Source organism: Mustela nigripes, chromosome 1 (genome assembly GCF_022355385.1).
Source record: "Mustela nigripes isolate SB6536 chromosome 1, MUSNIG.SB6536, whole genome shotgun sequence".
NCBI lineage: Eukaryota > Metazoa > Chordata > Mammalia > Carnivora > Mustelidae > Mustela > Mustela nigripes.
Window position 1 is genome coordinate 20,857,564 of NC_081557.1, and position 27,255 is coordinate 20,884,818.

General features: G+C 40.8%; 2 protein-coding genes across 5 annotated transcripts in view; one reads left to right on the top strand and one right to left on the bottom strand.

The window, feature by feature from the left end:
- The window catches only part of CSTF3 (cleavage stimulation factor subunit 3), a 68,427-nt gene extending 51,239 nt beyond the window's left edge, over positions 1-17,188 (top strand). Inside the window, exons 6-21 of the mRNA XM_059406261.1 lie at positions 1,208-1,274; positions 1,357-1,391; positions 1,482-1,608; positions 2,737-2,814; positions 3,576-3,738; positions 6,127-6,236; positions 6,611-6,727; positions 6,985-7,059; positions 9,405-9,548; positions 10,122-10,224; positions 11,773-11,842; positions 13,282-13,477; positions 14,940-15,093; positions 15,765-15,859; positions 16,004-16,064; positions 16,481-17,188. Coding sequence (XP_059262244.1) covers positions 1,208-1,274; positions 1,357-1,391; positions 1,482-1,608; positions 2,737-2,814; positions 3,576-3,738; positions 6,127-6,236; positions 6,611-6,727; positions 6,985-7,059; positions 9,405-9,548; positions 10,122-10,224; positions 11,773-11,842; positions 13,282-13,477; positions 14,940-15,093; positions 15,765-15,859; positions 16,004-16,064; positions 16,481-16,683 — 1,798 coding nt within the window. The 3' untranslated portion in view covers positions 16,684-17,188. The remainder of the gene's footprint in view (positions 1-1,207; positions 1,275-1,356; positions 1,392-1,481; positions 1,609-2,736; positions 2,815-3,575; positions 3,739-6,126; positions 6,237-6,610; positions 6,728-6,984; positions 7,060-9,404; positions 9,549-10,121; positions 10,225-11,772; positions 11,843-13,281; positions 13,478-14,939; positions 15,094-15,764; positions 15,860-16,003; positions 16,065-16,480) is intronic.
- Positions 17,189-19,224: 2,036 nt separating this feature from the next.
- The window catches only part of TCP11L1 (t-complex 11 like 1), a 40,667-nt gene continuing 32,636 nt past the window's right edge, over positions 19,225-27,255 (bottom strand). For all 4 annotated transcript variants that reach the window (XM_059406272.1, XM_059406282.1, XM_059406302.1 and 1 more), the window contains one exon: positions 19,225-24,371. In XM_059406272.1, the coding sequence (XP_059262255.1) occupies positions 24,169-24,371 (203 nt within the window). In that variant the 3' untranslated portion in view covers positions 19,225-24,168. The remainder of the gene's footprint in view (positions 24,372-27,255) is intronic.

Here is a 27,255-nt window from a genome sequence, read left to right on the forward strand (position 1 = left end):
TCTCTTATAGCGTAACTCCCCGTGATGACTCACACCCACCTATCCATCCTCATGAAAACTCAGTAATGGACTTTCTCAAATAGCTCATCTTTTGTATAACAAACAGGCAAGTTATTTCTGAAACTAGAATTTTCTACTTCCTTTTCCTCATTATCTTTTTTTACCTTATATTGAAGAGGAAGTTCTTCCTAAATTTTACTTCAGAGCTAATACGTCTTCAGACATAACTTACCTCCTTAATCAGAGAACCAGATATTTCCATATTTGAATCTGCTATATGCAGGATTAGGCAGTTTAAAGGATATAAGGTTAAGTGAAACGTGGGCTTTATCTTTGATAAGCTCACAAACAGTAGGCAAAAGAAAGTACATAAATTAATGACATCGACAGACTAAACATAAAAGAACTTTCTTTATGTACTTGCCAAGATATCTATATTTCTGCTTATACAGAGGTCCAAATGCTGTTTTGATCATATGATCAGAAGTTATAATTTTTTTTTTAAGTTTTTTTTTGTTGTTGTTAAAGTTTTTATTTTTAAGTCATCTCTACATCCAGCATGGGTCTCAAACTCACAACCCCAAGATCAAGAGTCAATACTCTACCAACTGAGCCAGCCAGTCAGTGTTAGATATATTTTTTAGTTGTAGATAAATTATAGATTTAGTTTTAGTTTTAGTTTTGTTTTAGTTGTAGACAAATACTTGTTTTTAAAAAAAACATGTCTTTCTGGGTGCCTGGCTGGCTCAGTCAGTAGAGCATGTGACTTTTGATCTTAGGGTTATAAGTTTGAAACCCATCATGGGTATAGAGATGACTTAAATATAAAATCTTTAGGAGGGTGGCTTGCTGGCTCAGTTGGTAGAGCATGTGACTTTTTTTTTTTTTAAGATTTTATTTATTTGGTAGAGAGAGAGACAGTGAGAGGGGGAATACAAGCAGGGGGAATGGGAGAGGGAGGAGGAGAAGCAGGCTTCCTGCTGAACAGGGAGTCTGATGTGGGACTGGATCCCAGGATCCTGGGATCATGACCTGAGCCGAAGGCAAATGCTTAAGGACTAAGCCACCCAGGAGCCCCGAGCATGTGACTTTTGATCTTGGGGTCATGAGTTCAAACTGCACGTTGGATGTAGAGATTGTTTAAAAATAAAATCTTAAAAAAATAATAAAATCTTAAAAATAAACATGTCTTTCACATTTTTTTCAGAGAAAAAATGGCTCAAGCATATGACTTTGCACTAGATAAAATTGGAATGGAAATTATGTCTTATCAGGTAGAGTTAACTTATTTCCATACTTACACTTAATATGTTGAAAATATCAAGAAAGATACTGACATTTTACTTTATTTCTTAGATTTGGGTGGATTACATCAATTTCTTAAAAGGCGTGTAAGTATTTTTATAGGTTTTTTTTTCCTTCCATGTGAACAGTTGCTTTAGCTACACTATAATTGTTGGCATTTTTTAATCCAATGCCAGGGAAGCTGTTGGGTCTTATGCAGAAAATCAGAGAATAACAGCTGTCCGAAGAGTTTATCAACGAGGTTGTGTTAATCCAATGATCAACATTGAACAACTCTGGAGAGACTATAATAAGTATGAAGAGGTAAATTAGCCAGAGTAGTTCATTATTATAACTAAGCCATTTTTAATCTTTATGTACTTGGATTTATGGATTCTAGCCTCTTTAGTATAAGGTACCTGGATATTGGTACTACACAGGTCTGTTTTATATTGTTTGTAATCAGAGAACTACTCCTAATGTTTTTGTAAGGCTTTGAGAGTCTTCTAATATTACTGAATTATTTTTCAGAGAATACCCTGGGAGAAATTATAATTCTTACAAAACCACTTATATTCAATGCTAAACCATATCCACACAGTCATACATACACATTGTCATTCATTGCTTATGAAATGGGACCTTATTAGAATTGTTTCCAGTAGGCATGTTTAGTTGCATTGCAAGTCTTTGATGTAGTTACAGTGCTGTGATTTATCAGCTTGCAGTGGAGCTGCAGTCCAAGATCTTTGTCTCACTGGCATATTTTTAACTAGCTGAGCTAATCAGCTTATATATAGGAACATACTTGCCAAATAAGCTGTATCGTTACAAGTTTCTCTTATATCTCTTGTGATGAGTAAGAACTATGTAGGGTGTTGAAACTGTTCTCTTGGGGTGCCTGTGTGACTCAGTTCTTTGGGCATCTGCCTTCAGCTCAGGTCATGATCGCAGGGTTCTGGGATTGAGTCCCGAATCAGGGCTCCCTGCTCAGCGAGCAGTCTACTTCTCCCTCTCCCTCTGTTCCTCCCCCTCACACATGCTCTATTCTCTCTCAAATGAATAAGTAAAATCTTAAAAAAAAAAAAAAAAGTTACACAGACCTAGTGAGAAAAGGGATTTTAAAGCAAAGTTCTGGCTATTCAATCTGATGAATCTGTATAGCATTTTTTTATTAATAGAATTTTATATGAAATAATAGACCCTTTCCAAATCATTCCTTATCTTTAGAAATTCCTGACGCATGGAGACTTACTACACCCTCCTAACAGATATAAGCAGATCCTCCTTGATCCCTGAAGCATGTAATGTGATTAACCTTTATTTTATTAACAAAATGTTTCAAAATATAGAGTTTAAAATTATTTAGTAATTGCACAAATTAACTGTATTGTACTAATTTTAAAACATACTTAATTTTAAAATAATATACATTTCTCTTTGTTTTCATAGGGTATCAATATTCATTTAGCTAAAAAAATGATTGAAGATCGGAGTCGAGATTACATGAATGCTAGACGTGTAGCAAAGGTATGGAATTCCAACAGATCACTTCTTTTAATGAGTATGTTGTTTATACAAGAGCTTTCCCTGTTTCATGTTCCTCTTGGCATTTTCAGTTATTAGCAGTCTTAACTAATGACAATTTCATCATCTGAGCAGATATATTTGAAATGAAGTGCCTCTTTACACACATGTTAAAGATAAAAATAGAACAAATCACATTTGGAAGAAACTTTTTTAAATACTTGACCAGGACATGGAGACAGGTTCTACCTGAGATTGACGGAGAGTTCTATGCTTTCCTCCTATCCTCATAAATACTTGAATACTGTACTACTTTGTGGTCTCATAGCTCTTAGGACCAGATTTTTGTCTTTAGTGCATACCTTTCCATTCATTGACACTATTAAGAGGCAGGGAAGATAGCCTAGGAATACAAACTATTGAAATTTTAAAAGACAGTTTCTCCAAAGTTGGCAGTAGTGATGCCACCAGATCATCAGTCATGTTGATCTGTCAGCTCTTCTATCCTGGAGAGTGACCTCCTAGATCACCTGTAGAAAGGGCCCAGAGGTGTTCTGTTCACTCAGGCCTAGGGACCTGTTCTTGGGTATGTCATCCTCTGTTATCTTTCTCTCTGTTCTTCAGTAGTTTTTAGATTATATTAACAAAGTGGTATTGGGGGAAAATAGGCATTTTGAACAAAGTATTCCAAACTGATCAACTCCATTCCATATATCTGAGTTGTTCCGAGGCTCACCACAGAATTCTAAATGCTTGTTATCTAGGAATATGAGACAGTAATGAAAGGTTTGGACCGCAATGCTCCCTCAGTGCCTCCTCAGAATACTCCCCAAGAAGCCCAGCAGGTGGATATGTGGAAGAAATACATACAGTGGGAAAAGAGCAACCCTCTTCGTACAGAAGATCAGACGCTTATCACAAAAAGAGGTAACAGGATTCACCCTCCTGGGACTCCAATTACATACATGTTCAGCCACTTGATATTATCCCATAGGCTATTTTTTGCCTCCAGTCTTTTTTTCTCTTAGGTTCTTCAGATTCAATAAGCTCTATAGATTCTTCTCCATCCATGTTCACTGACCTTTGTTTTATCATATCCAGTCTGCTGTTAGACCCATCCAGTGAAGTCTTCATTTCAGATATTATACTTTTCAGTTCTATATATTTCCATTCTAGAAATTTTGGAGAGTGCATGAGTGGCTAAGTAGGTTAAGCATCCAACTTGATCTCAGCTCAGGTCTTAATCTCAGGGTCATGAGTTCAAACCCCCATTGGGCTCCATACCCAACATGGAGTCTTCTTAAAAAAATATTGCATGTTTTATAGTTTCTTTTTTATAGTTTCCATTTCTCTGTTGAGATTCTGTGTTTATTAACACCTTTTTCTTTATATCCTTGAGCATATATATAAGAGTAGTTCTGAAGTTCTAGATGTCTGCCATCATGGAATTGGTTCCTTTATCTCTTGACTGTGGGTCACATCTTCCTATTTTGTCAGAGTCTAGATGTTTAAAATTTTTCTTTAGGACATCATACAGATGTACAAATGATAAATTGTGAAGACTGGGTTCTCTCATCTTCCTCTGAAAAATACTGAGTTTTATTTTAGCAGGGAGTTAAATTATTGACAGATCACCTAGACCTTGTTAGGATGGATCTATTTTAGATTTGCCTTTAATTTTATGGTAAATCTCTTTGTCCTGGGACAAAGTCTTTACTCCTTAGACGGAGGGGGAAGTTCAAGGTGTTTGCCCAGAACCTCTAACTTCATGGGACTCCAATTCTAAACTTGATCTTCATTACAGTGGGCAGCTGGTAGGAAACCTATTCAGCTCTTTTAGCCTTCCAGCTTTGCTTTCCACTTGAGCTCTTTGTATTCTTCTGTGTTTAAGTACATTTTAGAGGCCAACTAAAGATTTGAGGGCATTTATGCTCAGATGTTCAGGCACCATTCTCTGTGACTCTCTCTTTGCTGGGGATTTCCCCCCTTAACTTTCTACCTATTCTCATAGCTCAGAATGCCATGTTACTTCCCTTAAGCCAGTAAGACTTCAGTATTTGACTTGAGATCTAACTATCCCTGTACACACAGCAATGTATCCCTGAGGGGAAAAGTCTTATTAAATATGGATCTTACCCTGTGTGGTTCTGATTTTTTAAGGGTTCAATGTTTTTTGGTTTCTGTCTTGGCCATAAGTTTCTTTTGATCAATCTCCCATGCCTTGAAATAGTTTTGGGGTTTTTTGGGTTTTTTTTGTTATTTTGGTTTATGATTTTTATTTTCAGGAGAGTTAGTCTGATAGAAACAACTCTGCTACTGTCAGAACTAGAATTTGGAACTTTAAACAACTCCTCAGTCTTGTCTTATCTGTAAGCCTTTGCAGATAATTTCCTTTGTCTACACTATGTCCCCTGTTCCTTTCTGAGCTCAACTTACTCTCTGATCTGACCAGATTCTTTCCCTTCCTCAGGTTTTGCTTTAGATGTCAGTTCCTTAGGGGAGCCTTTCTTGAGTCTAACTATGCAAAGTTCTGTTGCTGCAGGTTCAAGAGTACACTGTACTTTCCTCATCATAATAGTTATTACGTTTTATAATTGTCTACATGATATCTTCCCAACACAGGACAGACTCCTTGAGTATAGGAAGCCTTTTCTTTCTTTTTTTTTTTTTTTTTTTTAAGATTTTATTTATTTGTTTGACAGAGAGCACAGCAAGGGGAGCAGCAACCAGAGGGAGAGGAAGAAGCAGGCTCATCCAGCAGGGAGCCCGACACGGGCTCCATCCTAGGACTCTGGGATCATGACCTGAGCTGAAGGCAGATGCCCAGTGATTGAGCCACCCAGGCACCCCTTGAGTATAAGAAGTCTTAGTCACTGATACATTCAGTATCTCTCACATTCCCTAGCATACAGTTTGTGCTCAATAAGTACTAATTTGGGGGCACCTAGGTGGCTCAGTGGGTTAAGCCTCTGCCTTCAGCAGCTCAGGTCATGGTCCTGCAGTCTTGGGACCGAGCCCCGCATTGGGCTCTCTGCTTTGCAGGGAGCCTGCTTCCCCCTCTCTCTCTGCCTGCCTCTCTGCCTACTTGTGATTTCTGTCTGTCAAATAAATAAATAAAATCTTTAAAAAAAAAATAAGTACTAATTTGATAAATGATAGATGAATGGATGGGGCTTAGGTAGATAATGGTGCCAGAAATCATTATAGCTTTTATTTCTAATCATTCATAATCGAGGGCTGTTTTAGCCTACTAAGTTAGTAATAATGCTTGTACTGATAGTTTCTTAAATAATATTTTGTGAATGTCTTCCCTAGTTATGTTTGCTTATGAACAGTGCCTGCTTGTACTCGGCCATCACCCTGATATTTGGTATGAAGCTGCCCAGTATCTTGAGCAGTCAAGTAAACTGCTTGCAGAAAAGGGGGTATGTATTCCTTTCCCCATCTTTGGCCTTTTCATAGTTTTAATAGAGCAATAATTTGCTAAAAATACAATACTGAATTTTGGTAATGAAGTATAGGTATTGAAAATGTTAATCTTATAATATAAAGCTTAGTGACATTGTTATATGTGGCTACCTTAGTCAGAATTAAAATATAGGAACTGTTTTTAATCTATTAAAATGATGAGCCATTTAGAATACTTGAATGATTCTTCTGTGTGTTAAGAAGTCTTTGGAATTTTTTTAGAATCCAGAAGTGCATATGTATCCATATGTATATATGTGAGTGTCTGTTTCATTCTCTTTCAGCTCTATGAAAATTATTGAAGAGTGAACTTTCTTTTTTTTTCTCCTAGGATATGAATAATGCCAAATTATTTAGTGATGAAGCTGCTAATATATATGAAAGAGCTATAAGCACTTTATTAAAGAAGAATATGCTTCTTTATTTTGCATATGCAGATTATGAAGAGGTTAGTAACAATATTTAGAACTTTCTTATAATTGGATTTTTTACTGCAGGACTGAATTTTTTTCTGGCTGCTTCTTTGCCAGGTATATTGCTTTTGGTAGAGATGATGCAAAATGAACAGTTATTAGTCCTCAGCTCATTATATATTTATGTTCAAAGCAGGTGCCATTGTGGGGTACAGCCTCTAAATTCCTCAGAGCTCGAATCCGGCTTGTTTGTGATTGTCTACTTATATCTGCTTCTTCTCTACCACCCTAGAGTCGCATGAAGTATGAGAAAGTTCACAGTATATATAACAGACTTCTGGCAATTGAGGATATTGACCCAACCTTGGTGAGTAACGTTATGTCTCTTTACACCTTTGTAGGCAGCTTTAACAAAAATTTTTACTTTATATATATTAAAACTCACTGTTTTTTTTTTGGTATAGTTCTATGAATCCAGACCAGTAACATTGAGTCATGGGACCACCATCACAATTAAGATACAAAACACTTATATGACCTCACAGAAATTCCCTCAAGTGACCCCTTTATAGTCAATTACTGATCTCTTCTCTTCTTTCTTTCTTTTCTTATTTTCTTTATTTTTAAATATTTTATGTATTTATTTGAAGGAGAGAGAGAGAGAGATCACAAGTAGGCAGAGAGAGAGGGAAGCAGGCTCCCCGCTGAGCAGAGAGCCCAGTGCAGGGCTAGAGCCCAGTGCAGAGCTCGATCCCAGGATCCTGAGATCATGACCTGAGCCGAAGGCAGAAGAAGCTTAACCCACTGAGCCACTCTTAAGTAGGCTGCACACCCAGTGTGGGTCTTGGACTCACAGCCCTGACATCAAGAGTCACATGCTTTACCAACTGAGCCAGCTAAGCACCCCCTCAGGTATTTTTTTTAATGCAGTCGTATGAAGCAGTAGTGCTTTCTCTTAACACCTTCCTTGTGATTATGGTTTAAAGCCATTTATGCCACATAATTGTTGCCTAATAAATATTTCTTTTTAAATAAGTGGAAACAAGAGAAGCCAACATTCTGGGAAGGAATTAGACAGGAACTCACTATATCCTGAATTCTGCTCCATAATAGTGGTTTTCAAAGCCCTGAGTTTCTGTAAGAATGCAATGAAGCTCTTTGATCCAGAGGACAAGGGCTCCGGTGGGTGTGCGCAGCTCTAGAGCCTCTTCCTGAAGTCAGATCTGTTCTGCTTTTTGGTTTATTTGTATTGGGATTCCACTGTTTTGATTATTTGCATTTATTCATCATTTTAAAATTCATTTAGGGGGGGTGCCTGGGTGGCTCAGTGGGTTAAAGCCTCTGCCTTCAGCTCAGGTCATGGTCCCAGGGTCCCGGTATCAAGCTTCACATCGGGCTCTCTGCTTGGCAGGGAGCCCGCTTCCCCTTCTCTCTCTCTCTGCCTACTTGTGATCCCTGTCTCAAATAAATAAATAAAATATTATTTTTTTTAAAGAATTTATTTATTTGACAGAGAAAGATCACAAGTAGGCAGAGAGAGAGAGAGAGAGAGAGGAGGGAGCAGGCTTTCTGCAGAGCAGAGAGCCCGATGTGGGACTCGATCCCAGGACCCTGAGATCATGACCTGAGCTGAAGGCAGTGGCTTAACCCACTGAGCCACCCAGGCGCCCCAAATAAAATATTTTTTAAAAAATTTATTTAGGAGAGTCTGGTTGGCTCAGTCATTGTCTGCCTGCCTTTGGCTCAGTCATGATCCCAAGGTCCTGGGCTCGAGCCCCGCATTGGGCTCCCTGTTCAGTGGGAAGCCTGCTTCTCCCTCATCCACTCCCTCTGCCTGTGTTCTCTCTCTTGCTGTGTCTCTCTCTGCTAAATAAATAAATAAAATTAAAATTAATAAATATAAATAAAATTCATTTAGTGAACTGTTCTGTGCACCATGCTAGATTCCAGAAGTACAATGACAAATTAGAGAAAATCCCTCTCCTTAAGGAACTCATAGTTCATTCATCTACTCATCCATGACTCTATCAAAACTGGGTAACATAGTTTGACATGAAAACTGGGCAAATTAGGACTCTATTCTTAGTCCAGAAACATTTGTTCATTGAACAGATATTACATATTTATCATGTATTGTGCACTCTGTGGTGCTTAGTATAAAATGACTCATTAATAGTTTATCAGTAAAGTTACATTATGTGGTCTTTGGAAAAATAGTGTTAGTGGGCTTTTTAAAGCAATAAACCAAGAAAATGTAAAGTGAAACATATACTATTAAACATTAGATTAAATCTTGAGTTTCTAGGTGTTGGCATTTATTAATGGAATGTTTTCTAATGGTTTTACTTTTATTACCTCCTTATAATTTAATTGCATACTCAGGAATTAGATAGTAGTGATGATTGTACAACCTCATGCATATACTAAAAACCATTGTGCACTCTAAAGGGTGAATTTTGTGGTATGTGAATTATGTATCAATTTTTAAAAATTTATTTGCATTAAAAAATTTAATTTGCATGCAGCTTTAATACCAGAAAAAAATTGCTTGTGGACTTAAAGAGAGCACTACTTATAACCTAGCTTTCTGATATCTTGGGTATTCAATACAGGAAACATACTAGTATAAGAATAAGGTGAGATTGTTTTGGATGCTACAGGGATCACATTCTGCCTAATCTGTAGAATAGAAATTCCTTTTTTTTTGCATAGGTATATATCCAATATATGAAATTTGCAAGAAGAGCAGAAGGTATCAAATCTGGAAGAATGATATTTAAAAAAGCAAGAGAAGATACCAGAACCCGCCACCACGTCTATGTTACTGCAGCACTCATGGAGTATTACTGTAGTAAGGTAAGTGCTGAAATAAAATAGAAGGGTAAAATAGAGGGGCGCCTGGGTGGCTCAGTGGGTTAAGCCGCTGCCTTTGGCTCGGGTCATGATCTCGGGGTCCTGGGATCAAGTCCTGCGTCGGGCTCTCTGCTTGGCAGGGAATCTGCTTCTCTCTCTCTCTCTGCCTGCCTCTCTGTCTACTTGTGATCTCTCTGTCAAATAAATAAATAAATAAATCTTTAAAAAAAAAAAAAAAGAAAAGAAAGGTAAAATAGATTCTTTCATCTGAGATACATTAAAAAAAAAAAAAAAGGTAGTCTTAGTTTCTGTCCTTAAGTTTTAATTGCTCTGTATCGTAAAGGAAGTCTAAGTGTATCTGTGTAAAGTTAAATGGAGCATCATCCAAATCCCCACTGTCTGCTAACTGATGCCTTATTAAACACCTTGGTTTTGAATTCAGCAGTTTTTACTTATATAATTTTAATTTCCATTTTAATACTTTATGTAACTTACTTAGGTGTCATAGTTTTAATATTGTTTTGAGTATCTTGTCTGACATTTCATAGAAATCAGTACATTCCTTTCTACTTCCAGGACAAATCTGTTGCCTTTAAGATTTTTGAGCTGGGTCTAAAGAAATATGGAGACATTCCAGAATATGTCTTGGCCTATATTGACTATCTTTCCCACCTGAATGGTAAGTAAGTTTTAGATCTATAATGGTTATGTAATTAATACTAAACCCTCAATATCATTCTCTGAAAATATGTTGCTGGGTTTCTTTTTTCTTAAATGTATTATAATTCCGTCATCACAGTGGAACCGGCACTTACTAGGCACTCAGGAAATATTTGTGGCCTAACAACCATAAATTTGTATTTGAGTAATGGTAGATGCTTTTGACTCTGCAGAATGATCTTTAATACCTCATCAGTGAAGTCCCAACACTAATAGGATAAAGCCACAAATTCAGACTTGGGAATAAGAGTTGTTCATGCTCATCTCTTGTTTCCTGGGTCGGGGCTGGAGGAAAAGACAACAAATATTTAGCCACCAAAACTCAAAGATGCCCAAGTAGTAAAGTGAAATGCTTGGAGGCTATTAGAGGAGAGATTCCAAAAAGAAACATTATGTTTATTACCATCTTTATTTCTCTACCCTGCTGTAATATTAAGATCCGACCTTATACCTGGCACAGGGCTGAGGGATTCATATAACGAATACATATGTATGTGTCTCATTTAGCCTAGTTACCCACAGTCCAGTACATATAATTTCTTGACTAGAAATGGCATAAAAGTTGGTTTAAGATAGAAGTGTACAATTATGTGTCATTTAAATGAGTTAGATATCACCGCTATCTATCAATGCTTTGATATTTTTAAAATGTACAGCATTCTTTATACCTATATAGTAAAAAAGAATAAAACTTAAAAACAATTTGGTATTTTAGCTGAGTGATTTTATATTCTGGAAAAGGACTTTCACTCCAAAAAATGAGACAGTGGAGCATTTAATTAAAAAGAAATTTTCTCTTATAGAATTAATGTTTGTTGGCTGCCTGGGTGACTCAGTAGGCTAAGCATCTGCCTTTGGCTCAGGTCATGATCTCAGAGTACTGGGACTGAGTCCCACATTGGGCTACCTGCTCAGCGGGAGTCTGCTTCTTCCTCTGTTCCTCACTCTACTCATACTCTCTCTTTTTCTCTCACAAATAAATAAAATCTTAAAAAAAAAAAAAAAGATAAAAGTCGAATTGGATACCTCACACAGGTACCAGTTATAAATCATCTGTCATAAATGCAGTACATATAGAAGGAGGGCCATACTACAGGTAAAAAAAGACCTGGCTTCTAGTTCCAGCTGTTACTCGGTAACAGTAAGCCAGATCAACTCAATCGTTTTTTAAGATTTTGTCAGCACGTGCTCATAAGCATGGAGAGCGATAGGCAGAGGGAGGCAGAGGCACAGGTTCCCAACTGTGCAAGGAGCCTGACGCAGGACAGGATCCCAGGACCCTGGGATCATGACCTGAGCCAAAGGCAGCCATTTAATGGACTGAGACACCCAGGCATCCCCAACTCATTCGTTTTGAACCCCAGGTTAATTCATCTACAAAAACTGGGGAAGTAGTTACCTTTTTGCAGAGGATTTTATGAGAATTAAACGAGATGAAGCATGTGTGAATATACTGTTGATTGTAAAATTTAATTTTTCAATGTTTAAAATCTTTTTTGTATCCTAGAGGACAATAATACCCGAGTTTTGTTTGAACGAGTCTTAACCTCTGGAAGCCTTCCTCCTGAGAAGTCTGGGTAAGCTGTTGGGAAAACTTGTTGGTCAGGTTCTGATGGCAGTTTTAATACTTGAATTGTGATCTGTGGATGAATGTTTATTTAGAAGTTTCAGAAGAAATTTCCCTTCTCTCTTGAAGCGTAATTTACAAATACCTGCCTGTTTAAGATTTTTTTTTTAATGTTTATATACTGGGTAGAATTGAAAGAGGTGTTGGCCATTTATTGTTAAATATTTTAATATTCTTCCTAGTTTACAATGCCCTAGAAATTGATATAAACAAATAAAATTTCTGAAAATTTTACCATGGTTCAGAACAAAAACTCTTACATATTGAAAGTTTGATAGATTACATCCCTGGTTTATGCTTTTGGCTGTCATTTTTATCAAACAGGAATATGGTATAGTGGTACAGTGGAAATAATAAGGCTCTGGAGTCTTGGGTTCAAATTCCAGCTCAGCCGATGATACCCTAGATACATTTCATAACCTTTCCAAATCTTAGCTCATCAAATAATAACATCTGCTAACACAGGCTTTTTATAGTAGTCCCGTTCCTGGTATGCAGTAGGCTTCCATGTGTTACTTGAGTACAAACGTGTTTAATGACATTTGAGTCTCAGAAAATTAATTCTGGCTGTTAACAACAGTTCTGAGGTACAAATATGTCCCAAATAATCCATGTTAATGAGAAAACAAAAGGAAGCATGTTAGATTTTAGAATATATTTTTATTCATATATTGAGTGAAGACTGTATTCCACATAATTCATGCCACTAAACAAAATGGTGAAGCCACATTACTCAGGAGAAATTGGAAGTCTGTATATGTTCCTTTTTCAGCTCTTCCACCAAGAGTTTACCCTCTTTAAGGTAAATGTGTCTCTTACCACAAGGGGATAGGAAGATGTGCCAAATAAATCTAAAAAAAAAAAAAAAAAGCTTAAACACACAAATGTGCAGGATGAAGTGTTATCTATAACTTACTTTCAAGTACTTAAGCAAAAGCAAGGTGAAACCAATATGGCAAAATATTAACAATGATGAAATCTAGGTAATGATGATGGTCTATAGATATTTGTTATACTGTCCTTAAGTTTGAAAATCATAATTAAAAAAAGAGCTTTTTCTAATTAAAAAAAGGGATGAGGTGGGGCGCCTGGGTGGCTCAGTGGGTTAAAGCCTCTGCCTTCGGCTCAGGTCATGATCCCAAGGTCCTGGGATCGAGCCGCACATCGGGCTCTCTGCTCTGCAGGGAACCTGCTTCCTCCTCTCTCTCTCTCTCTCTCTCTCTCTGCCTGCCTCTCTGCCTACTTGTGATCTCTGTCTGTCAAATAAATAAATAAAATCTTAAAAAAAAAAAAAAAAGCGGGGGGGATGAGGGAACTTCAGGCTTTTTTTGTGAATGGACTCCCTATTCCAAACCTAGAATAATTAAGTACTGATTGTATTTATTACAGAGAAATTTGGGCCCGATTTCTAGCTTTTGAAAGTAACATTGGTGATCTAGCTAGCATACTCAAAGTGGAGAAAAGACGGTTTACAGCATTCAAAGAAGAGTATGAAGGCAAAGAAACAGCTTTACTGGTGGATAGATATAAGTTCATGGACTTATATCCTTGCTCCGCAAGTGAACTAAAAGCACTTGGTTATAAGGTATGTACTTGGGATCAAGAGATATGTAGTAGCCCTACTTGCCCCATGTTTTAGAATAGTTTATGAATACACATCCACTTAAAGCAAATTCTGAACTAGAAATTAGTTTTAGAATAGATTTTTCAGAAAATGGGGAAAAAGTTCAGGGCTTTTCCTTGAGTTTATGAAACGTTAAGTATCAAAAGTACTGAACAAAATAATAGAGTGAGGTTTAACAATTTCAGCCTTCCCCTGAAATCGCCAGTGCCCTGTATCTTTTGTCTGCTTGGCACATGAAGGTATTGTGAAAGGAAGAAACAATGTCATTTTAGGTATTATTTTTTCTAATAGTTCTTAAAACTGACGAACATGTTTTGACAGATCTTAAACCAAATGTAGCTTCAGTAGGTATAATGAAGAAACCTCACAGCTTGTTAAAAGTCCATAAAGTTCCCGAGGGGATTTTTGTATTTTTAACATAGTACTTCAGAGGGTTCTTGGGGAAATTAGCTTATCTGGAAATGGAACTCATCTATATAGACAACAGAATCATAAGAAATCTGGCCCCTGAACCTGTTCAGGCTAAGATTAATGTTTATGCAGCTCCAGAAATAGCCCTTGCTGAGAAAAACATTGTTTTATCATTTCTTGATTTTTCCTGTGTCATGAAAACAAAGACCAAGATGGAAGTCCAAAGGGAAGCTATAGCCACAGATCCTAGATTGGGTCCCTAAAGGGACCCAACCAGCATTAGGATACTCTTGACCATCATTCTCCTCAGGAGCCTCTTCTGGCCTGTGTCTCGCTGGTTTGGTGTATGAACAAGATTTAAATGGGGAAAATGACCCATAATTGAAGCTTCAGACCTTTTCACTGGTGGAAGCCCTAGTTCTGTGCCAGTCCCAGCTTCCTATTCTATAACTACTCTGACTGCTCAGGGATCAGGAAATTTAGTTTCTAGTTTAACTTCTCAATGAAAAGCTAAAGACCTTTAAGACCACCTATTAGCAAGGACTATTTTAACTTTGCCAAGATGAAAATGGAAATTAATGAAAATAGAGCTCTATTTCCGAGTTGAACTACTTCTTAAATATGAATTCTCCATCTTCTATTTCTATTTCAACTTTTTTTATTGGGGAGGGAGAATTCAATATATTCCCATGTGTATAAAATGTGAGTGGGAAGAGCGAACAAGCCATCCGCAATGGGCCTACTTCTTCAGATTTGCCACCATGAGGTGGCATATGAGCAGATTCTGAGAAAGTGAGATGTTCTTCTACCTCTATGGTGGCAAAAGGGGCTCTGGACAGGCTGACTGACACCAGTGCCTGCAGCAGAGGAACTTCTCTGTTCTGTTCCCTCTCAGTTCTCTTCCTGTGGTTTGAACCCAGTTATTCTCAGTATATCCTCAAGATTGTAGAGTTGCACAATTATATTCAAGTCCCTTTTTCAGGTTTAGGATTCTTCTGTTCTGCATTTTCAGGATGTCTCCCGTGCTAAGCTAGCAGCTATCATTCCAGACCCAGTGGTAGCTCCTTCTATAGTGCCTGTTCTGAAAGATGAAGTGGATAGAAAACCAGAATACCCTAAACCAGACACTCAGCAGATGATTCCATTTCAGCCACGACATTTAGCACGTAAGCCATGACTTTTAGACCCAGTACTGAGACCTCTGTGTGTTGGTTCAAATCCAGAGGTGGGGGGGACTGATGTGACCTTTCCATTGCAGGTTAATTATTAGACTCAGGGTCACTATGACAAGTGACTTGGCTGTAATCTTTGCCGCAAACTGAGTTAAGAATGTCCTTAAAAACAAAAATACCCTCAACAATTCAGATTCCAGCAACCAGTTTGGGCAGAAATGCTGCTCCCTACAAACTACCCGTACAACTGGACACTCACTCCAGCGATGCTGTCTGGTATTACTTACACTTACTAATGGGTAGTAGCGCCTCTCGATCCTATTTGAACACAAGGCCCTTATGATTAAACATGCTGTTGAGTAACCGACTTTAAACAGGATTGCCGCACACATGACTTACGAGGCTTAGAAATGGTCTTTGACAAAAACTGACTGACGTCCCACCCCTGGATTGTTTGCTTTTCTGCCTCCCAGCGGCCGCGCGGGGGAGAGGGCGCTCTCGCCTCCACTTTAGCTCGTCAAACATGTGAAGCACGAAAGGCAATTTAAAATGTTCAGAACAAAGCAACACAGACCTAGAACTCTCTATATAGATTACTTCTGATTTATTTTAGCCCTGTGTAGAAATTCTTCCCTCCTGTCTGATTCCTTCTCCTTGTGTCGCAGCACCCGGCTTGCACCCTGTTCCCGGGGGCGTTTTCCCGGTGCCGCCTGCAGCCGTCGTTCTGATGAAACTTCTCCCTCCTCCCATCTGCTTCCAGGTTTGTTTACTATTATTTTCTTGATAATACTTGCTCTGTGGGTTATAATACTTGTGTGCTTTTTCTTGTCTTACGGAAAATGTAAAGTCGTGTGATTTTAACTTGTCAGTTATTGGGGATTAAAATTTATTTGTGTCAAAATAGGGTCCTTTTGTACAAGTGGATGAACTGATGGAAATTTTCCGAAGATGCAAGATACCAAATAGTAAGTGATGAAGGCCCCGCTTTAGGGCCGTCTTCTAGGAAGGAGACCGTTATTCTTTGCTCCTGAAGTTTCCAGATTCAGCTAGCCATCTTGCTGTACCCTGAAGCCTCAGAGTGATCAAACCCTCTTTGGTACAGAGAGGCTCCTTCACATCTAATCCCACTGAGTAAAACATCACAAAAGCAGGTCTTTTCTATTCATGGGAACACGCACTAGGACCCTGGGCTTCTGAAAGTCCTTGTAAGAGCCGCTTTTGTCTTTCCCTCTAATTATGTAGCATCACTACTACCCTCCCTTGCTCGGCCAGCAGCAGGTTCTGAAACCAACCGCAAACGTGTCAGGTAGCGCCTGCAGAGTCTCTCCCCAGAGCGGACTCTGCGGCGCCCCCAACAGGCCTTTCCGTGTGGTTTGCGCAGCTGTCGAGGAGGCCGTGCGGATCATCACGGGCGGCGCCCCGGAGCTGGCGGTGGAGGGCAACGGCCCGGTGGAGAGCAACGCCGTACTCACCAAAGCGGTCAAGAGGCCCAACGAAGATTCCGACGACGACGAAGAAAAGGGCGCCGTCGTTCCCCCCGTTCATGACATCTACAGAGCGCGGCAGCAGAAGCGAATTCGGTGAGGCGGGCTCCAACCAGCCTCTGGAAGAAACTCCAGGATTCCGTTTTTGCCTCTTAAGTCATATGTTTAAAAGAGACAATGCTTTGTTACAAGGTTCTTGGAAACAAAGTTGTATTGTCATTGGTGCCTCTATCATATGGTTCTCGAGAAAAAAAACCAACCAACCTGCGTGGATTTTAGAATATGGAACAGATCTGTGCTCTAAGCAAAACTAGGTTTTCAAAAATGTGAGAACAGCACAAAATGGCAGAACCACATTTTGTTCCCTCTTCAAGGGTGTCTTGTATGTGCCGCTTGAAGATTTGTGAGTTTTCAACAGTTTTATTTTAAAAACTGGATGGCTTATGATTGTAAAGCATTTTATCACATTTTCTGAAAACAGTTCTGTTTGCTGATGTAGAGTCCTGCCTTATCGTTTGTTTTTATTTATGGCAGAATGTATGGAACCGGTTTTGTAGTTTAAAATTTTAAAACAATCCTTTAAAAAAATAAAAGGATCTCAAAAATGTCATGCCTCCTGCTGCTTCCATTCAGAATTTATTTAAAATAGCTACTTATTCAGCCAATACCTTTTAAAAATAAATGCCAATACAAAGAAAGGTCATCTTGTATTTAATCTATGTACACTTACCTACTTGTCCTCTCCTGGCCTCAGTGCTAACTGTAAACAGAGGGATCTGATTTTAAGAGACAAATTAAACATTTAGAAATCCTCAAATATGACTGTTCTTTCCCCCAGTCTGAGGCAGATATATTACCTTTCATGTCTTTTAAAAGCAATGTGTGGGAATTCCTTTCACCACCCACTGTCTTGTTCTCACAAATGTACTTCAGAAGGTACTCCATGCTCAAGAACATGTTCTTCAGGAGCTACACGCAGATAGCTTTAAATTCTAAGTCCTAAGAATTTGGTTTCATGCTTTGTTAGCAACATTACCTCCTCTTGACTCATTTCTAGAAAAACTATGAGACACAGAACTAGTTGAGCCTAAGGGCTGTGATTCAGAATAAAAGCTAAAAGGAAGGGGGGGGGAAAAGTGAAAGTATTACAGTTATAAAGAAACTTACAAATTGGGTATGCAATTTAGAATTTGAATAAAAAAATGATTAAATAGGGGCACCTGGGTGGCTCAGTGGGTTACAGCCTCTGCCTTCAACTCGGGTCATGATCCCAGGGTCCTGGGATGGAGCCCCACATCAGGCTCTCTGCTCAGCAGGGAGCCTGCTTCCTCTCTCTCTCTCTCTCTCTCTCTCTGCCTACTTGTGATGTCAAATAAATAAAATCTTTTTAAAAATAAAGTGATTAAATGCATTTTAAAATCAGCTTCAAATACTTCTACAAAACTCTTGCTTTTAATGGAAAAGACGTTATCTTGAATCTTTTTCTTGCATAAGCCAGGTAATATTGTCGTAATTCAAAGCATGTGTCTCCTGTATTTTTCCCATTAAGGCTAAAATTTTATCCTATAAACAAAGTCAGCTGGCTCTAATTCAGATTGTATTATCCTCTCAAGTATTGCTTTTAAGCTGTGTAGCTTTTTCTTAATATGGTTGTCATCAAAACAATCTGAAAGACACAAGTAGTACCAAATAACTTCCCAGGAATTAAAATACAGAGGTGCAGACTCTCCTGAAGTGCTATCTTTGGGTAGTGTTTCTGGGTTTTCTTTGTTTTGTTTCTAATTATTATTAACTTATAATGTAACATTTTCTTTCGGGGCAGAGACCTGATTGATCAGTCTTACACAATTCACAGCACTCACCATAGCACACACCCTCCCCAATGTCCATCACCCAGCTACTTTGGGCAGTGATTTAAAGACAAATGGCTTCAAAGGCCTGTAATGTCTGCATGAATGACAAAACAAAGCTATGTGAATGCATGAAAAATGATTTTTTTTTAAGCATCGTAATAAAAAGAAAACACATGTGCCGACCTTGATGAAAAGTACCACTGAGCAGCCAATGGGGCATTATAATTATTCCTACTCCATTTATTTCTAAGATGTTTTTTTCCTGAATGTCGTTTGATCTATAAACACAAAAAGGATTATTTGTTAAGAGAAACCATTTTCTAATGTTCTGCTATATATATATATGAATGTTTAGATTTTAACGTGATTCTGCGTATTTGATCATTCCCTTGTAGATACAGTTGATCAAGCAGCATGGTGTTAGAAATCTGCATTGACTTTTGGAACTCTAATGTGTGGATGCTCATACAGCCAGTCCTACTTGTCCAGGAACTCTCCTGTGTCCACAGTGCTAGACCCAGACATTTCCAAAAGATATCTATATTTTTCCTTTTTATAAAAGCAAGGACATTTTCTAGAGAATTCTAGAACCCAGTAAGATGAAAAGACTCAGTCCTTCCTGAACAAAATCAAACTCTAGCCTCTAGCACTGAATTTCACATGAGAGGTTTTATCCGTGTTGCCACTCCTAGGAAAGTAAAAGGTAGTAGCTACTAAGTAAATGAAAAACTCAACAACCAAATTTGTACCATTAGAAAAGAATGAAAAGACATGCTTTTGTCAGCATATTAACCTTGATCAATAATTATAAATTTATTTGGTAATTTTATAACCCTCTATTGGCCTGTGCTTAGCACGTAAAACCAAGAGTTCATTTATACGACAGTGAAAGCATAGTTACCATGTTCATACATTTTTTACAATATTTCATTTCCCAAAGCAAACTTCCTTAATGTCGGTAGTCCTCTTACCTGACACTCAGCAAGTGAAGTTCTACTTACTATTTTTTAAGTGAAGTTCTATTTAATAAAAATTTCAGAAGTCCTGTGAGATCATTTATACAAAGTAACAAAACTCCGGTACCATGTTCCTGATCTAAGTAAAATCTTACATATTCAACAAAAGGGTCAGCTTACCAAGCTTTGGGAATAAAAGCCAAGAAAAACAATTCATCCATTTTCTAAATTTTCCTCCCTGAACCCTGACCAGAGTTCTGCTTTGAGCATGATGAAGACAGTACTTCAGAAAGCAGAGGCGGCAGGAATGAAAACAATGGAATTGAAGGTGCTTCTTCAGTTCTGGGTTTGCTCTTTAAGTCAGAAGTTACTCTTAAACCATTCTTGGTGTTTAGTTCAGAAAAAAACATAAAAATGGTGAGATGTGGCTAGTGCTACTAACATCAGACCCATCTGATTTCAAACCTAAACCAGGCCTACACGTTGAGTCCTAGTTCTTAGGTTCTGAAGGCAATAGAAACAGAAACCCCCAGCAGGGCTGGGAACAACTAAATCCTGCCTGTTTAGGTTCCAGACACTTACTTTCCAGGGCTCTAGCTTTTTCGGAAGGGATCAGTGAGCATCTGACAAATTAAAAGAGCTTATTGCACTTAGACTATCTCTTCCTCCATCCCATGAAGTTGTCTTGAGCACTACGAACGAAATAGTTCTAGAATACAAAATCCAATATTAAGACACAATTGCAAACATCATTGTGGTTCTTTATTTAGATGATGTTTTCAGTGAGATAACTGCCTTTAAATAGGAGTTTCATAGCCGATCCTCTGCCGTCCTTCATTTGTTCACTCATGCGATCATTCAGTTCAAATAATACAGAGGAGAGAATGGGGAGGAATCGGTGGGTGGCGATGGAAGTAGGGAGAAGAGCAGCGGGAAGACCAGCTTTAGTACAGAAGAATTGACAGAAGAAAAGCACAAATCCCAGGACAGGAGGAAACCCTTCGGTCCAGCCTGCAAATGCACTCACTGAAGGGAAGCGAGGCACAGACACAAGTACACCTACATGGAGAGGGTTATATGCTCTCCTCGGTTGTTAACAAGGCAATTCACAGTCCCTTCCCCGTACAAAGCATTCTAATATCCATTCTCAAGTGTAATCCTCACAGGAAGTGTGAGTGAGTCGTTTCCCAGTTTTACACATGAAAATGCAGGGGCCCGAGGGACAATGACTGGCCCAATATCACACAACTAGTAAGAAGGCAACAGAGGAGGGACTCCAACCCAGACGGTCCCCTCAATCAGGAGCTTTGCGCACGATCCTACTGCAGTGTACTTAAACTCCCCTGAGACACATCATAGAATGTCAGGACTGGAAAGCAGTTTAACGATCAAGTCTATTCCGTTCGTTTTACATGTGCGGGAAATAGGTCCTGATTTGCTCTAGTTAGTATGTAACAGAAATGGGGTCAGAACTCTGGTTTCCTGGCAGCTCCCAGTCTCTGCACTCTACCACCCGGCCTCAAAATGAAAATTAATGCAAACGTTCTACACAGAAACCAGAGCATGCCAAAAATCCCCGGACATCAAAGAGCAAATACCTCTTCCCTTTGTAACTCAGCAGGAAAGGTGGTGCACCAATACCTCTTGATTCCCGGGAATCGTGCGGTTTTAGAGAAATGAACATAAGTACCTCCCCAAAAACAGAACTGCTAAATAACCCATCAATCGTCAGCCAGTATCTGCATGTTATAAGCCTGCTGTGTCAGACTTATTCATAACTTTTCTTCCGAGAAAAACAGCTCTTACACAACTGTTTACTGCGTTCAATCAGTAAGATATCCTTAGCTGAAGTATACTTTCAGTCGGGTTATATGTTTACATACACAATCGAGTTGTATTGCTTGCTTTAAATGTAATGAGATTTTCAGGGGCACCTGGGTGGTTCAGTGGATTAAGCCTCTGCCTTCGGCTCAGATCATGATCTCAGAGTCCTAGGATTGAGCCCTGCATAGGGCTCTCTGCTCAGCAGGGAGCCTGCTTCTCCACCCTAGCCCCGCCTGCCTCTCTATTTGTGATCTCTGTCAAATAAAATAAATAAATAAATCTTTTAAAAAAATAAATAAAATAAATGTAATGAGATTTTCAAAAAACACCTAGGCTGAGAATCCATCCACCCAACCGAGAGCTAACAAAGTAGCAGTTACTACTCTAGACGTTCATTCATCCGTGAGAGCATCAGATCAATCGAACACACTGCAATGATGAACCGGACTCTCAAGGTGCTTGGTTCTATCCACAGTAAAGCACTACCGCCAAATAAACCCAGCACTTTCCTAAAACACGCTTGTTTCCACAAACCTGTTAGGTAGGAAATCACATCAAATCCAGTCAGAATGCATTATATAGAACCAGTTCAATTCTGAAGGATAATTTCTGCTCCAAAGGATACGTATCTTGGAGGGAGAGCTGGAGGGGAGGGGTGGTGGTGTGTGGATTATAAGGAGATGCTCAACAAACATTTCCTGAGGGACCAAATGAAGTTTCCTGGCCCTTGGTGATAATCCTATGAGATTCCAGGAAGTAACTCACTTATCTTCAAAGAACAACAAAATTCAGTATGAATATTGTGATTCTGAACTTTGCTTCCTTCATTCTTGGCTTTGCCACCTGGAGAACTCTGCCCGTGGACATTGAGGTAGGGGTGGGGGGGTGCGGGGAGAGGAGAGTCTGTGCGGGTCCCTGTAAAATATGCATCAAGATTTCAAATGGTACAAACTTAACTCTGTGAATTTAGAACCCATGGTGGGAGGCGGGAAATCTGGTAAAAAGTGAACCCTTAGAAAAGGCAGCAAAAAAAAGAACTTTAAAGATTTAGGAAGAATGACTACAGGAAGTGGTCATCCACCCACCCCTTCACTCAAGGATGAAGGGTAAAGCTCCTCCCCTTCATCCTCAACTGAGGCAGGACGCCAAACACTCAGAGGCTGAGGCAGGCAAGAGAGTGAAAGAGTGCTGGGGGGAGGGCTGCAACAGGCTGGAGGCTCAGTCAGTAGAGCACGTGACTCCTGAACCCCGGGTCATGAGTTCAAGCCCCGTGTTGGGCATGGAGCCTACTTAAAGCGCACTCGGGCTTCTCAGCCTGGGGGATGGGGGGCCCCCATGACCAACAAGTATGGCTGCCACAGAGCAACCTCAGCTCCAGAAAAAATTCCAGAAGCGACCTCATTTGAAGACACACTATAAAAGATGTGATTTTGTCCTTTTAAAGTTCTACTTATTGAACTTCTATTCACTTCCAATGAAACCAGGGAAGATTTGTCCTTGAGTATAAACTTTATAGGACTTCTGACCAAATAACGCAGCATACTTTTCTGACTGCAAGTAGAAAACACTATTAGAACATAGTTTGTAGCATAGGTTTGGAGAAATCACAGTCTTCCCCCCCACCCCCCACCGAGCACAAGCGTACCCTCTCCTGAAGCTCAGTACCACTCGATAGTCACAGAGCGAACGTTCCTCTGGCAGGAGGCCACCACGCCTGCCTCCGGCCCCACCGCAGCCCCTACCATTTTGAGGGATTCCCTGCATTATTTTGCCTTGTGCTGTTCCTGGACTTGGAGTTCACACCCAACTTCATGGCTCTGCTTCTGATAGAGTGTCCCTGTCTAAAACACACACGTACACACACTCACACATACACATACCTTTTACTTTTTATTCTAACAGAGTGGGTCATCTGTGAGAGCCCAGTCACCCTTTCAGCCACAGGATGGGTATGTCAGGAATTCCAGTCACTTAAGTTCCTCAAAAAATACTGCTCCCAAACCAGGGATTTTCTAGGACTTCCTTTATCCCAGAAATAAGTGAGCTTACACTATGCGGTTTTATCTGAAAACACTTTAAATCTATTTCTGAAATTCAAATCCAATCAATACATCTGTGTATTGTATCAGCAAATTTTTCAGTAAAAACTCCAGTGTCTTTTAAATTACACCAACATATATACGGGTTATAAAAATATTTCCTCCTTAACTTTCAAAGCTTAAAAGTCAAAGAATTTCCTTTCTCTAGATCCCAGAAGTCATAACTGCTATCATCCAGGCTCAGAAATAATTCTGTATAAAAGAATACGCTTTCTAAAATCAATTAACTCCCCTCTAGAACAAAAGGGCTCTGGAGCTCTGGCTAGGCCAGGCAGGGAGAAAGCAATCAAAGGGGTACAGGGAGGCAGTAAGCCTTGTATAGCCCTTCCAACACAAAACAGCTGGGGCGGGGGGGAGCGAGGGTTGGTGCCAGGGAGCAGGGAAGAGTGAGGGTCGGTGCCAGGCAGGGGGCAAAGTCTCAACACCGTCATGGCTTGGTCTCTCATTCTCGGTGGCTGGCAGACCGTCTTGGGTGTCTGAAAGGAAAACTACCCAGATGGTGGAAGAGAAGCCCCAGCCCCCCGGGAAAGACCAGGCAGCTGTAATCAGGCCAGAGTCGGGTGCAGACATGCGGCTGTCAACCGTCTAAAAGCGGAGTGCCCCCTCAAACGTAAGAGAACAAGAAGCTTCTTGATTTGTAAACTTGCACTCATAAATACAAACCTTCAAACTGGAATTCAGGGCCTTTTTCAACAACCCTTTTCAACAGTGATACACAGTATTCTTCCCTTTGGAATCAGGGCTGTTACACAGAAATGTACTAAATAGCCATTTTCCAAAGCAACACGAGAGTCGCGAATAGGTATTCTGTACGGAGAGGCTAATACCGCCGCCGCCGGAGAGCGCAGGCGCGTCAGGATCGCACAAGGATCTTACTGAGGATGGCGTCGTAGTAGGGACTGAAGACCATCTTGTTATAGTTGACCAGGCGGACAAATTTAATAGCAACTTCCTCCAGCTCTTTCTGAACTGGACCCAATCCCCCAGGTACCGTGGGCAGTGGCTTCTGATGACCCGAGGCAAGGTAGCTTTCTAAGAAGATCAGGATTCGGGAATCTGTGACAGAAAAGAAGGCAGCTGGTTGCTTCTGGTTCAGGGTGACTTTGCAAACTTCGGATTATGCTTCCGTGTTTAGCTTAGACATCCCTTTTCCGGGGACGTCTTCCCTGGCCACCCCGTGGACCAGGTGTGGACCACAGCACGTGCACTTCCAACACTCAGCCCCTTTAGAACATTTCCCTTCCTGCTCTAGACCGTTAGGTAGAAGCACGCCCCCCCCCACCCCACAGCACAAAGCTGGCAGGAGACCCGGCCCCAGGAGAAGCTCAAAATCCATTCAGAAAGGAAGAATAAATGTATGAATCAATAAAAGGAGACTGCAGTCTTGACAGGCTGAGGAGAAAGACCCCCTGAGGCCACCATGAGCCACTGCTGAAAAGCACATAAGAAATGGGGCGGGGGGGGGGGGGGGTAAAGCAGGAATTACAAGTTCAAAAATGAAAAGAGAAAAAAGAATATTCCAGCATCATGGGTTTGTGAGCTTTTCCCACCAAGCCCACATGTAAGCGACGTGAACTTCCCTCTGTAACGCCTCCAGGGGCAGGCCACAGAGCTGCAGGCATCTGCGAACTTGTACTACTCTGAGGAACGACACAGGCTGATGCTTTGTAAGCCCCTCCTCTCCAGGCCGCCTCTGCACTGTCCTCATCAGCTGAGAGAGCACCAAGCCATGCTTCTCGCAGATTTTCTCAGAAAAGCAACAGGGGTGTCTATATTCATCAGGTTCTTTCAAACCGCACGCCTTCCACTTGCCCTGCGGGACCCTCCCTGGTGCACATGGCCTTCACCCTTCGGACCCCAATACACAGTGACAGAGCAACTGTAGACCGGATGGGTCCCCTCACCCCTGCCCCCAAGTTAGTTTGGTTTTCTAAGGTTCTCAGAGCTCGAAGCCTCACGCAGAACTGGAGATGCTCACAGCATCCCGACCCCAGGACTGGTTTTTAGCCCCAGGTCTGCAATGAGCTGTTACTCAAGCCCAGCACGGCAGGACACGGAGTCGCGGTTTAGCCCGTGCGCTGCTCACCGCCTTCCGTGCCTCTCTACCGCGGTCACTAACGCTAATCCTGACGGTCCTTCTCTCTGCAAGAGGCTCCTCCTGAGTGACCCACAGATGACACTGGGAGCGATGCAGGGCTGGGGTGAAGTGATTTGGAAAAAACTGTCGATCCCTGGAACTTTTTCCATAAAATATTACTTAAGGATAGAAAGGAAGTCACCGAGTTAGGAGACTCAGGTCACTGGTTCAGCCTCTGTCCAACCTGAAATCCAGTAACCACGGATCACTCAGCTTTAGCTTGAAGCCTGCTAACCATCCACTGTTGCTCCGCTGCACGCCTATTCACTTTCATAAAGTAGCTAAAGAACGACTTCAAATTTAAGTTATACTAAAGAGAAATAGTTCTTAAAAGTAGATGAAAAAAATGTTTTAGAGATTTATTTGAGATGTTTTAGAGATTTGAGTGAGTGAGTGAGCAAGTGCAAGGGCGGGGAAGGCAGAGGGAGCGGACAGACAGCATCTCAAGCAGTCTCCCGTGCTGGGTGCGGGGCCCAACTCGGGGCTCGATCCCACAACCCTGAGATCATGACCTGAGCTGAAATCAAGAGTCTGACACTTAACAGACTGAGCCACCCAGACACCCCTAGATGAAAAAAAATTTGTTTTAATTTTTAAGTAATCTCTCTACCCAATGTGGGGCTTGAACTCACAACCCCAAGATCAAGAGTCACGTGCTCTGAGCCAGCCAGGCGCCCCCAAATTAGGAACACTGTATTCTTTGATCAACCAGTGAACAGAATTTTCCCTAGTGCTATGGCTGGGATGAGGAAGAGTAACAGCCAGCACAGAAAGCTATTTGCCAGCAGCTCCTCTCTAGCAAGTACTTGTGAAGGGCTGGGGTTATTCTGGTAAGTGCTTTATGCACCTAATGCCCTGTGGTCCTCCCAGCAACCGCACAGGGCTGTCGGTATTGTCGTTTAGAGATGAAGAGCCTCAGGCATTGGGTCACCCGCTTGGGCCACAGCACGGGAGCTCTTGAGGTCTCACGGCACATCCTGAGCACGTCGGAGCACGTCACGGCAGCGCGCCGAGGGCAGGGGCTTCCCCCACCCAGCGTTACTCTGCAATGGCAGCGGAGTGTCCCACTGCTGTACTCCGTTCTGACACTACATGGAGGGAGTGTCACACCCCAGAGGCCAGGGGCTCAGTCCCAGGAGGCTACACCCCGCCCCCATTTCAGAAGCCAACCAACCGCAAGCAGTAGGTCCCCCGGTCCGCCAGTCCCTCCAGCTACAAACTGGAGGGTCCCAAGACCTCCTCCCCCTTTGGATATTGATTATTGGCTAGAACAGCTCACAGCACTCAGGGTAACATCTCTGTTTACTCACTTATTACACAATAAAGGATTTGGATACACATGAAAACCAGAACAAAAGACACAGAGTCCTGAGGGTAGGTGCTTTTGTTGGAGGTGGGGGTACAGCACCCTCCTATTACGTGCAGAACCCAGACGCTCCCCGAACCCTGTACTTCTGGGATGTTTATGGCAGCTTCATCAAGGGCATTTCCAGTGCTTCTCTCCTCTCTTGGAGGGGGGTGGAGGAGGCTGAAAATTCCAGGCTTCTAATCCTGGCTTGGTTTTTCAGAGCCCACGCAGAGTTGCCTCATTAAAACAAAAGACACTCCTATCACCCAGGAAATTCCAAAGGATTTAAGAGTTCTATGTCAGGATCCAGGTCAAAGACCAGTCTTAGAACAAAAGATACTCTTAGTGCTCTTATCACTTAGGAAACTCTAAGAATTTTAGGAGCTCGGAGCTAGAAAGGGGGCGGGGGTGTGCAGAGACCAATACTTCTATTTTTTGTTACCTCACAGTGCTGG